General features: G+C 42.1%; 1 protein-coding gene across 1 annotated transcript; it reads right to left on the bottom strand.

Moving 5' to 3' along the window:
- Window positions 1-543: 543 nt before the first annotated feature.
- mmp14a (matrix metallopeptidase 14a (membrane-inserted)) lies at window positions 544-12,652 on the bottom strand. The gene is made up of 10 exons (XM_063895482.1): window positions 12,233-12,652; window positions 5,605-5,753; window positions 5,298-5,420; window positions 4,911-5,218; window positions 4,665-4,826; window positions 3,906-4,045; window positions 3,656-3,794; window positions 3,342-3,492; window positions 2,831-2,946; window positions 544-2,416 (listed from the first exon to the last, which is right to left on the bottom strand). The coding sequence occupies exons 1-10, from the start codon at window positions 12,314-12,316 to the stop codon at window positions 2,100-2,102; spliced, it is 1,689 nt and encodes a 562-aa protein (XP_063751552.1). The 5' UTR covers window positions 12,317-12,652; the 3' UTR covers window positions 544-2,099.
- Between the last annotated feature and the right edge of the window lie 178 nt (window positions 12,653-12,830).

The following is a 12,830-nucleotide window of genomic DNA, read 5'->3' on the forward strand; positions in this document are numbered from 1 at the left end:
GGTTCATTTCTGTCATTTTTTTTGGCTCTGCTGTGACTTCTCTCCATGCTTTAATGTTCAAAAAGCTCTTTATTTTTCTCATAGTGCCTGTGTTGCAGCACCTCTTTTCACCAGTCTGCTCTGATTGGTGAGCTGGCCGGCTCTGTTGTGATTTGTCCCACCCCTTAGCCTATCACGTACAATGTATTGGAGCACTACTCAATAGACGCGAATGTAACAAAGTGATGTCACTATGTCCCTGGGACTAAACAAAGAAGTCCAATGGAGGCTTCAGGCAGTGGGGGAGTTTGTGGGAGAGACATTTGGGGATTTTAGCCTTTGCAGACCATTTACATGCACACACATCTATATGACAGACTTTTCCCAGGAGAGGAAGACCCCAAAAAGCACAATAGGGCCCCTTTAATGCTACTTACATGGTCTGCTTGTGTTTAAGAGTGTAAAGCGAATATGGAAGCATGGAAGAAATGTTTTACAAGATTGTAGAAAATAGTTTAATTTCCCTTTATCTAATGAGATACAAAAGTGAAAACAGGCAGGAAAAAAAATCTCATTCAACTTTATTGATATGATCATCATTATAAATATCATTACCATTATCATTGTTATTGACTACATTAAATCACCTTCAATTTGGATTTGTGTAAAAAAGAAAATCATTGAGCACCGTCAAAGTTCATAAATAGCATTGCTTGTTATTGTGTGCCGACATCTCTGTGATTTCAGAGTCACCCCCCCCCGATTGGATTTTAATGCAGAGTGTAAACTGGGAAATATTTCCATCATTGTCACGTTACGCCTCTGTCCAGCAGGACTCCAAATGACAATGTATAAAAGACAAGAAAAAAATCATTATAACTTTACTAGGAGAACAATAATAACAATAACCATACTTATAATAACAACAAGTTCCCATAACAACGATAATAATTAAAACAAAAATTGCACAAAATTGTTGGGAAGTGTACGCGTACCGACACATTTAGACAAGCAGCTCTGCTCCTAAAACAAATATACTGGAATGTTTAAAGAACTGTCTTTCGTGAGTTAAAACATCACGTTTTATTAGAAAATATTTCTCTCCTCTGACTGCTTGCACTGAATCAAGTTGAAATTAAAGCACATGATAAAGGATGTTAGTTGTACCATGAATCTTTTCCATCTGCACCTAATGGGGAAACCGCCTCCAGCATGTTAAATCGGACTTAATCCCGGATAAACAAATACTAATCCTGTCTGTGCATGTTCAAAATCTGCATCGATCAACACTAACACTGTGCATAAAGTCCATGCTATATACTGAGCATCCAACGTGAAACGTGGTCAACTTCTTGTGTTTAAATTGGAGATTATTCCTTTAGTAGTAGGGCTGAGTATCATTTAAAAAAGGTTTTATACAAGTGTTATTTTGAGAAAATGGGAGAAAAATTAGCTTATTTTCTTAAGAAGAAGAAAACCTTAATGTTGTCTTAACACAAGCGACGGTACAAGAAAATAATAGTCTAAAAGTGTGGCTTTAAATCTGGAACTTTTAATACTATGTGCAGTAAACACATTTTTTTTAAGGAAATCTGAGGTTGGATACCCAGCCCTAATTAGTGGTAGAAATGAAATCTAAGAAATACAGGAAATACTGCTTAGCGGAATATCCAAACTTAGCAAAATACATTGGGAATGTGACGTTGTAATGAATGAATTTCAGAGTAAAACTTCCCCCCCCAAAAAAACCCCAACTGTAAATGCGATTTTTTGAGCACACGCTCTGAACGGAGATGATGAATTTCTGAGCAAATGAGTCAGACAGCAGTTCAGCTGGAGTCGTCCAGTTAAAGGAGGGGAAGGAAGGAGGGATGTTTTGATGAGTCTCTGTGTCTCTATGTGAGACTGTGGGTAATGATCTCTGAACAGTACATGTAAATAGTTAACATACAAATACGCTTTTTCCTGATTTCAGTTTCTAGGGCCTTTTTTCCCTCTCTTTTGTGGCACATACAAACCACCCAAAACTTAACACATGGTCCCCCTCCTATCCCGTCTTTTCTCCAGTTCTCTCCCCCTCTCTTTCTGTCCCTTTGTGGCAGTCTGTCTTTTCGCTTCCTCTACACCTTGTCCAGCAGAGATCTCTGGCAGTAGAGGAGGCGTCGAGGCGTGCCGTACTTCCTGAAGACCAAAAGCACTCCCAGAGTCACCACGACCAGCACCAGGAGGAGGAGCGGGATCACCACGGCTACCGGCCCGGCGCCGCCCTGTGATACTTCCTCGATGATGATCACCTCCCCTTCCCGGCCCCTCTTTGGGTCCTCGCTTTCGCAGCCCATCCAGTCTCTGAGCACAGACTTAGGGTAGCCGGACTCCACCTTCATGTACTGGTTGTTGAACTTCCAGTACTTGTTGGCTTTGTAGAAGTAAGTGTAAGCTGAGGATGGACGAAGAGATTAGATCATGTTAGTTTCCTGAGGTTTTAAAGGATTTCTTTTATTGAAGACAAAGAAAAGCGTGACTATATAAAAGGCTGTATGTCAACAAAAGTGCTCCAAATGAGTATTTACATTATCGATTCTTCTGCCAATTCTTTTCTCAATTATCTGGTTGATTTGAATTATCAAAAGTAGTTTAAAGTATTGCATATGACAAATGAAAACTGCAAACTCTCAAATTTAATAAGCTAAAATTTCGAAATGTTTGCAGGATTTTTACTTGATCATGATGAAACGATTGTTAAGAGAAGCTACCAATAATCTTCCCATTCATAAACAATTCCGTGTGTGTATTTTACTCTTTGTTGCACCTCTAACTGTCGGATCACAGGCACAGATAAGGGAAAACTTACATCCGTCTTCGCTCATGATGGCAGCTTTGACGTTCTCCGGCGCACCGCTCCACATGCTGATGGGCTTTGGATAACCGCTGTCCACGGTGCTAGTCTTCTCGTTGAAACGGTAGTACCTGCGAATGAAACGATTACATATTTACAGTGTAGGAAAGCATTTTCATAAAAGTTGTTCAGGGAAAGTGTTTTTTTGTTTATAATTACGCAGAAAAAGTAAGTTCTAGGTGGATTCTGACAAATGTTAGACTCAAAATCTTTAATGTGTTATTTTTTTCATGTATGCAGTAGTGTTCTGCAACCGATCAAAAGACAGGAAATGTGAGTCAGAGAATTGCCATGAGGGATCCCTCCTTACATATTCATATATAAGTTTGATACAAGTCAGAACAGGTAACTAAAATGGTACGAAAAGCATTTTTGTGGACAAAAGGGGAAGAGATTAAATCTTTGCACGAGTGCTGCAGGAATGCTCCCACAGAGGATGATGGAAAGTACTCCTAGCCAGACTCACTTATTGCCTCTGAAGAAGTATGTCTGGCCTGTGGGTGTGTAGTACAGAGCAGCATCAATTTTATCCTTAGGAAGACCGGTGCCCATATCTTTCAGGCTCTTGGGCGAATCCTTTTCCATGGTGGACTCACTGAAAACCCAGTACCTGTCGCCTGGAGATGTCAGAAAGAGAAACAGGGGAGTCAGAGAGCAGAAAGGGAAGATCAGAGGAATCGGACATGAAAGAGCTCATAATAATTAACACGTGATTTCATCACTGGAGCAGCTGCCGTGACTCTCTCATCCCAAATCTGGTTTCCATTTGATGGGACTTACCTTTGAAGAAGACAAATTTCCCATCGTCCCTCTCATAGGCGGCGTTGATGTTTGAAGGCAGGCCCTTCCAGAAGTGACTGATGGCCATCGGGTAACCTGGCACCACCTTGTTGTTACGCACCCGCCAGAACCATTTGTCCTGTAAACACACACAAAGATTAGCAAAAGTAGAAAGAATTACAAGACTTGACAAGAATAATTATTGGTGGGACATGATTTTAATGTTTGCCAAAAAAGGGTTTTAATGTACCTTGAATACAAACTTCTCCCCTCTGAGGATAGCGATGGTGTCAAAGTGTCCCTCACACACATCTGGGCCGTTATCGGGGACGTATGACTTGGTGGGTCGAGGGGGAGGAGGGGGAGGAGGGGGACCACCAGATTTGCTTCCTGTGGGAAATTATGAATATTATATATTTATGCATTTATGTGCCAACACTATGTTGGCTCTTTTAAAACTCCATCAGTAAAATATCTCCATCAGTTTCTAAATGGATGCCACGAAATTCATTGTTCCCTGATGCTGAATCCTGCAGGTTAGACCAATACTGTTCCTTTACTGCAACCTTGAGGATCAATTTTGGGGTTTTGTCTTAATATTAATCGTAATATGTTAATCCTTTGATTCATATGGAAGCTAATTTATGCCAATGTGATAAAAAAAAATGAATCCTGAAGTCATGTGATGTTGAAATAGTATCCCTAAAATAATGTATTAGCATCTAGGCTAAGCTTTCAGCGTGGTTCTTTCCTTAAAATTGCATTAATGGGTGTCCAATAGATTTATAGCTACCTGCAAAGCCAATGACATCAGCCAGGCTGCCTTTTGTGTTATGTTCTAGCAAGCCAACATCTTAAATTAAGTTAGAACATATTATACCTGGTAAGGATTAGCATGTTAAAGTCATTTTGAGTATGTTAGCTCAAAGCATGAGAGGAACAGTGGTAGCTAAAAGGTTGTGAATGGTATTAGAAGAACATTCCCACTTCCTTCAGGAGAACAACCCACCGTAGATTGCCTGGACGCCTCTGCGGTCGTCGTCTGGGAGCTGGAAGTTTTCCGTTTCAAACCACTGGTAGAAGGGGGCCATGATGGCAGAGGGGTCATTGGAGTGCTCCAGACCCAGAGCGTGACCCAGCTCATGGACGGCCACCAGGAAAACATCATTACCTTCAGACCGAGAGAGAAAAATGACATTAAGTTTTACATTTCCACAATGATATACATTTCACTGTGTGCTCTTCTCTCTCTTACCCCCCTGGTCTGTGTCCCCGGTGGTCCAGGGCTCAGCGAGGTCAAAGTGCGTGTCTCCCCCTATGGCGTTTCCGGGGAAGTAAGCGTGAGCCAGGAAGCCTCCTTCGCCATCGAACGGCGTGCTGTCACCATGAAAACCCTCTGAGAAGGAGAGCATGATGTCTGCGTACTTGTCCACCTTGCCTCTGATGTGGCTGAAGGGGATCTCTCTGAAGGTGAGCGGGATCGCCCTCTCCCAAACTTTGAAGGCTTTTCGGATGGCTTCATATGTGGCGTGTTCTCCGATCTTAGGGGTGTAGTTCTCTATGCTGTGAGAAAAGATGGAGCGTTAATGGTGTTCAAGAGCTCAAAATCAATAAAAAGTCTAGATCTTGAACAGCCGTGTACCTGAAGGTAACCTCAGACTTCTCCCACTTCTGACCCTGAACAGCGTATCTCTTCCTCCTCAGACTGGTTTTCAGCTCCGGGCCGAACTTGTCTGCGACGCCACAGCGCGGCCGGCTCATCGCCCTGGTAAAAGCAAAATAAAATTCCCAATCATAACCAAATATGCACTGAAGGACACTTTATTTGCTAAAAGTAACCTTGCTTCCTTAATTCCTCTTCAATCCCAAATGGCGTTAAAACCTCACGAAGTAATTTGAGCATTTAAAAACCAGTCAATTATATGTTGTTGCATTCAATCATGACTCACTCTATCGTGTTGGAGTCTACGGATCCAGTGACAGTCAATCCGTAAAACCTCTGCATGGCTGATATGGCTGTTACGATGGACTTTGGTGAGCGGATGGCCTGGGCTTTGACATCACCAGGAGGCAAGTAGCCATACTGCTGCAGCCATCCCTACAAGAGAGGGGGAGAGAACAACGAATGAAGTCTAGAGCAAATATCGTTATGACTTATTATAGGATCTTAGAAAGTATTCTTCTGAAATCAAAACATTCTGAATTCTCAACTGGAAAATAGATATTTGACATTCAGGCAGATAGAAAAGGAGGGTTGCTGCCTCAAGTTATCAACAGCAAACCCTAGAAACCTTGCCTGGTAAAGTGAGTACACAGTGTTTTGGTATCGGGCTCTTCCATAAAATCACAACCAAAAAACGAATGGAAAATATCACGTGTCAGTGAAAATACAATTATTTGGAGGCTTTTACTTTCTCCTAAGCAGTAATTAGCAGTTTTGCAACACCATAAGTATTTCTCTCTACGTTTCTCCGTCTGCTCTTAGTCAGACATGCAAGACACATCGGAAAAAACCACAAAAAAACATCTTAGTCAACAAAAAATAAGGGTTTGGTCTACTTGTGTGAACCCGTGGGTGTTTTTGTACTTCCAGTTACCTTTCAGAGCTAGTTTGGACCTGCGTCCCTGAGCTCACATGCATCACACAGATTGCATCAGGGAGATAAAGTGTGTGTTTTTGTGTGACTTCTTAAGCTACATCCCCCACAGCAGCCAACACAAACTGAGGTAATTCGGGGTGTTAAATGTATTGTTGTTTCTTCATGTGACTGTGACATGATCCCTTTTATGAACTCTTAAAACCCAACTCCAAATCCTCGCTTGCACCCTCGATTCATGCTTAGCTAGTTAGGGGAAACTTTGTTGTGGGGTCATAAGGAGGAACGAGAGAGGAACTGGAAGCCAAATAAAACTCAAAATCTGAAAACACTGATGTCATTTTAGTCACCATGACCCTGTCTAGACGATTGCTGCCAAAAACAACTGCCGCTCGCAAACGTTGGAAAAAGCCACATTTTCTGCAACATTTAGGCTCCTCAAAGCTTGAGTTTAACATCTCCCTGCACTGTCTATATATGTCCTCCTCCTCTTTCTCTTTCTGTCTTCATGTCAACCCAAACCACAACTATTTATCTGTACACATGAAAAACAGCCTTCTCTTTCCACTGCCTGCTGCTGGTGGTCTAAGACTTAGAGGAATAACTTTCCTTGTCGAGAGTTAGTAAATTGATGCCATTGTAATATCTTTCTGTTAAATATGAAGCTGGGAGAAGTTTATCTCAGCATTAAGAGTGAAAAGGAGCTATTGAATCAACAAACTGACTAACATCCATCATGGAACATCTATGTTAAGTTTGCTAACATTAGCCAACATTAGCTACTAGTCAAACCAGAACAGGTAAGTATTTTGCAGCTGAAATGTTTTGATGGTTGCTTATACCTTCTGCTTTTCATTCATAAGAGTATGACTTTGTTATTTCTTAATTATTAGACAGAGACAGGCAAGCTGTTCCACGTTGTGTCCAATTGTTGTGCTAAGCTAAGCTAACCCAACCATCTGCGGGCCTCATATTGAACAACTACTAAAAGTGTGGTATTGATTTTCTCATATCCTGGCCCCCTTTTGCTGGAGTTTTAGAAGCTTAAGTGTGTCTTGAACAGTTTGTTTCCATGTATGTATCTCCACACACAGAGTTGAGCGCACATCTTCATCTCCACCACAGTTTAAGTCGGAGGAATTAACCCGAATTCCTCCATTAGCGTCATCTAAACCACAAATATCTCTCTTCTTTCACCATTTTGGGCTGTTTTTCTCTTTAGTCTTTCTTTAGACAAGTGAAGGGAAAAGCGAGAGGGTGGAAGGATTGAAATGCAGCAACTGCACGGGCAGGACTAACCTGGCTGTATACTGCCTGGGCACACACAGCTACTGTTACATGTGCCGGGGCGAAGAGGCCAGAGAACAAGGTTCACTTATGACTACCTGGAGAGAGGCTACCCACTTTTTCTCCATTTCTGCATCTCACAATTTTATCAACATTTTTTCTGGATATTTAAGCATCCAGTTAATCTAATTTACCCCCTGACTATATATCAATCGGCCTGTTGCACCAACCAAATTTACATTCTCTGCCTCTCCACTGACTGCTGCTAGTGTGTCCTGTGGCTCCACCGTGGAGACGCGTCTGCCTCTATAAAAATACTCCCCCACACCGTCAAGACCGCCACTTCTCTCCCTCTCTAGTCCCAAACTACTCTCCGAACCACCTCCGGTTGGGACGCCAGGTATCCCAGCATGCACCCCTCCTCCCTGGAACTCCCGGCAGCCACCATCAAGGCTTCTATTTATTGAGACTTGTACATGGCTGGTATTGTTGGCCTCTGGGTGGCTAGGTAGCTCGCTACACGGCCATGTGTGGTCAAAGGGCTGGCTGCGGGTTTGGTAAACACACTCTTGAGTGTGTGCAGTGTGTGTGCGCAGTGACGCAAGGTCTTAAGGTATAATGCACAGATACTGAAACATGGCAAGAGTGATGCAAAGCTGGAGGAAGAAGAGGTTGTTTTGGGGGAGTTGTGGGATGTACGCATGGCTTCTTTGACCCCACTGTGACCCTATTATATTATGTAGAGCTGGAGATTTTTCATATTTCAAAAAAGCTATAATCATTTTAAAGTAAAAATGGCAAACATACAATTTGCCGCTCTTTAAATCGTGTGGTTTTCCTTGTATTCTAAGCTTCTGACTGGTTGTAATTGTGCCATTTTTCAGCATTTTGTTATTGTTTGAACAAGAATACAACCTCCAGATTGAATTCAGTTAAGGTGGGTCATCATTTCTAGAATTCATAAGACACTTTTGAAGTGGCTTTTTATTGGCCTAGTGATTAATCACAGAGTGTCTTTTTCTTAACTAAGTAGCCTTGTTTAGGCTTCTTGCTGATGTGAACGATTTGGGAATATTGGACACACAAAGCAACTTTATAATTCACAGCAGCAAAAAGGTCAACCCAAAGAATACCGACAACTACAAAATATAACTTTGTTGCATGTATTTCTCACCCCCCGTCCCCCATGTGGTTGCCACTTATTGTGACACCCTCTTACTCTGATTCACATGAGACTGAGTTGCAACCTGTTTTTTTCGGAAGCTCTGTCCAAAAAACCCAAACCACAAGTTCCTTAAAGCGTAACAAAGAATACAAATAAAAAAAAATCCCCTTTATATTAATAGCTCCTGCGGTGATAAAACAACAGAATGAGGACATTTTCTGAGGAAGTGAAGCTGTCATTACGTCCGTCATGTGGGGCTCTGTCTTAACGTAAGCAATTTAAACAAAAAGAAGCTATGATTCAAGTCCTGCAGTAAGGTGTCTGTTAATAATACCAGATGCAGCCTCTCTGTGCATAGCGTTGCGGCTAGTGTAAAAACACTACTCGTTTCAAGTTACCTCTATAAGGATTTTTCTTTGCTATATTCTCCGACTCTGCAGGAACGAAGGATGATCTAAAGTCCAGAGCTTTATTAGGGAATGAGAGGTAAAGACATTAGAAGGATAGCATTAAAAGGAAAGTAGGGAGAGGGAGAGAGGTTATAAGTACGGCTGAATTAAAATTTGAGGGACTGAGTCAGTTGTTCCTCTCGTTCAGTGCCAATGGAAAAAGCTGAGAATTCTGCTCCTGAGTGGCTGAATCTCACGTTGCCTTTATTTTTTGGCGTCTCCGACCCAGTTAGCCCTGACATCAGCGCCAGGCAATATTGTTCTGCGTTAAGTTTCTACCGGGTCATCCAGGTCAGATGAAATCCCTTACTCTGCTTTAGTGAAACCTTATTTATCTGATGCAAGCCAACAGCAACTGGTACATTTCTATGTTCGCTGTGGCTGCAGTGATGCTAATGCAGTGGTTAATGGGTTTACGGCACCATAGGACACAGCAGTGTAGTCAAGTTCTGCACTTAAAATGTGAGGTACTGCAAGAGTATTTCCATTTCATTCTTCTTTCTACTTCTACTCAAAGGGAACTATTGCAATTGTTACTGCAGTTGCACTACTTTTGACAGCTTGATCTAAAGTAATTTGATTAAAACAACTGAGACAACTGAGCAAATACCAAAAAAGCTAGTAAGTAAATCTTGAGAAGAGATTGTCTTCGTCAACTTCTAGATTTCTTTATGTCATGTCTTCATGTGCTACAGGGGCCAACAACAGTTATTCTGTTTAAGCTATAACTACAATGTTTCCTTCTGAAATGTGGTCTAGTAAAAGTATAAAGTACCATATGAAAATACTTGTAAAAAAGCAAGTAGGTAAATGTACTTTATTTACTTTCCACCACAGCCTGGAGTTTTCCAAGAGATATTGTTACCTCTACAGGTAGCTGGTAGTACACCTACATTTGCTCCAGCACATCTGGCCTACAGCATTAAGTCAAATCCAACCAGCTGAACACCTGAAAACCTGTGTTAAAATGCGTTTATCTTAAAATCCTGCACTTCCAACATCATGGTGGAAACTTTTCTCTCTTTGATGTCCTCTATGTGAACAAGGTGGGCCTTTTTTAAAGTGTAGGGGTAAGATCAACTCCCTTTCTGCCTTGAAGTCCATCAGTTTCCCATTAAGGCCGATCCAGCTGATTATTTTTACGTTTCTTAAGTGACAGCCGCTGCCTGTCAGATTTTCTTTTGATGCTACATCAACAGCCACTAGCAAAGATAAGGACAATTGAGCCCAGATGTTTTTTTTTGCTCGGCTCTGTAACTCTCTGCTGGGATCACCAGACATGTGTCTCCAGATGCCAACGGGAAATCTCCAGAATTTCTTTTAGCCAGATATGGAGAGATCCTGTTTTAGACCCTGTTGTTTTCATTGCTGCCCACTTCCTTTCCTCACAAGGTCCCACTAAGCTTTTTGTTTAGCTAACGAAAGGTTAGACAAGGCAAAAGAGGTGAATGAAAACAGATGCTAGAGGCTGCAAAAAGGTACTTCACTTCACCAAGAGTCAATTTCAGAGAATATAGTGGAAGTCTCATTTCTGTATTTGTGGAGCTTCTCTTCTCACTCAGCATGGATTACATGGCTTTGATTTGTCAGAGTGAAGTCAGAGAGGGGTTCTAAGATGTTAAGCAACACTGATAGACCACAAAATTCCTGTAAAACTCAGTTCCTCTGTCTGGCTTTGTCTTTCTCAACCGACTCATCGACTTTAATTAAACATTTGTCACTCAGTCGTTGTTTTGTCACGTCTTTCTCCCATCTTTGCTCTCTCTGCACACAGACACATCTATCTTTTGATCACAGGGTTCACGTACATCTCTCAAGTGATGTAATCCCGAACCCATAATTAATTCTTATCCTCTTTCTGCATCAGTACTGTCTGACAGCTTCACAGCACCTGCATCATTTACTCTTCATCAGATGGGCCTCACATTGAATAAAGCACTGTGGGTTGTTGAACTGCTACATTGGAGGTGTTATAAAGTGCTGTAAACAGTCATGTTTTTTGTTTACAGGCATTCATCACGGTGTCAGAGGCTAGCCGCCTGTGGCGTCCTATAAACTGTCTGACTCTCTGAGTTATCCACCATGTCTGGCTTGGCTCACACGCCAGCAGCTTGTGGTCAGTGACTAAGGTCCTCCTTCGTGCTTACTGTCCACACAAAACTGCAGCTCTTGCAAACACACTAATGGACTTTTTTCTCTGTAAATTTCCTGTGACAGCTGACTATTAGTGCATCCTGTGTTTCACATCTTGTATGTGCAGTTCCTGACTCAATGTGACTAAAAGCTCACATCAAACACCGGTTTGACCTCTGGTACTAAAAGCAGAGTGAGTGTAAAAAGCGCCAAGGCGCTTCAGCCGCCCGTACCCAATTATTTACTAAGCAGCACGCGACCTGGAGACTAAATATGTTGTCGAGTTGAAGGTTAAACTGCTTGAGGCCTGCAATCAGACCCAGACTTGTGTCCGGCCTGTTGTGAATACAGTCCTGTGCAGTCTACACAGACAGATGAAAACCATTAGCCCCCCTCCCCCGTATACAACCACTACCCTTTTTTTCTCAGAACAAAGCAGCTCAGCTGAGGTTTCCAAACTGAGCACTGCCCCCTCCTCCTTCACAAGCCACAAGAGTTTAGACTCAGGACATTTTTTCCTCTTGGTGAAGTTTCATCTCTTATTACAGATGGAGTCTTTTAGGCAGCTCTTAGTGAGGAAAGATAAACAGGAGAGTTTGAAGGAGGAAGAATAAACATAGAGGTCTAAACAGTTCCTCCCATGCTGTTGCAAAATTAGATAAATCTAAACATCAGAAAAAGTAGAGATATCAGTAAAACTACAAATCTCTGGATTCAAACAATGAGAGGTTAAAAACATACAGTATTTAGGCTTTCGGCTGCAGGACTATAGTAGAAAACTGTTGATTGTGTTAATTGAGAAACTAAAATACAACATTTGAAAGCTATGGATAATGGAACATTTAAGTTCTTTAGCTTAATGACACGTTTTACATTTGCTCAACTTTATGTATAACACAATTTGCATTGTTAAAAAGAACAATTTATGAATTTCCACAAGACTTACCTCTGCTTTTAGTAGATTTGCAGTGACGGAGGTGAAACCAAAGCAGCAGAGACCGCAGGCCACGGTGAGGAGCTGGGGCAGCATTCTTCTATCTGCAAACTGCCCCGGAGAAAAGTTCTGAAAACTAACTTTCTACACAAGTCCCGCCGTCCTGACAGCAAAGAAAAGTCGATCCTACTCCTTTCTGCTTTAAAAACGTGGCAGAAAACTTTTTTTCTATCGTATCCGCATGGAAACTCTGTGGGCACCGGGCTGCTTTTGTGCGCAAAGGCGACTCCTTTAGAGCCAGAGCGGGGGAGAAAATACAGCAAAATATGCTAAAATCATCAGGTGACTGCGACAAATGCTCAGCTGGAGGTCACTAAATCTTCATATTTGGGCTGCCTGTCCTCTGGTAGGATTGTCTGCCGCCTGTGGACGTGGTCCGAGAGAGAGAGAGAGGGGGTGGGGGGTGGGGGGGGGGGGGAGATGGATTTTCCTCTGGGTCCTCCTACAGATGTGCAGACGTCATTTTCTTTTCATGCCTGGCCAGGTTTATCAATGTACCGATTAATGAACCTGAAATATGCCAATCTGGAGTGATTCTTCAACATGACAC

This window comes from Eleginops maclovinus, chromosome 11, assembly GCF_036324505.1.
Source record: "Eleginops maclovinus isolate JMC-PN-2008 ecotype Puerto Natales chromosome 11, JC_Emac_rtc_rv5, whole genome shotgun sequence".
Taxonomy (NCBI): Eukaryota; Metazoa; Chordata; class Actinopteri; order Perciformes; family Eleginopidae; genus Eleginops; species Eleginops maclovinus.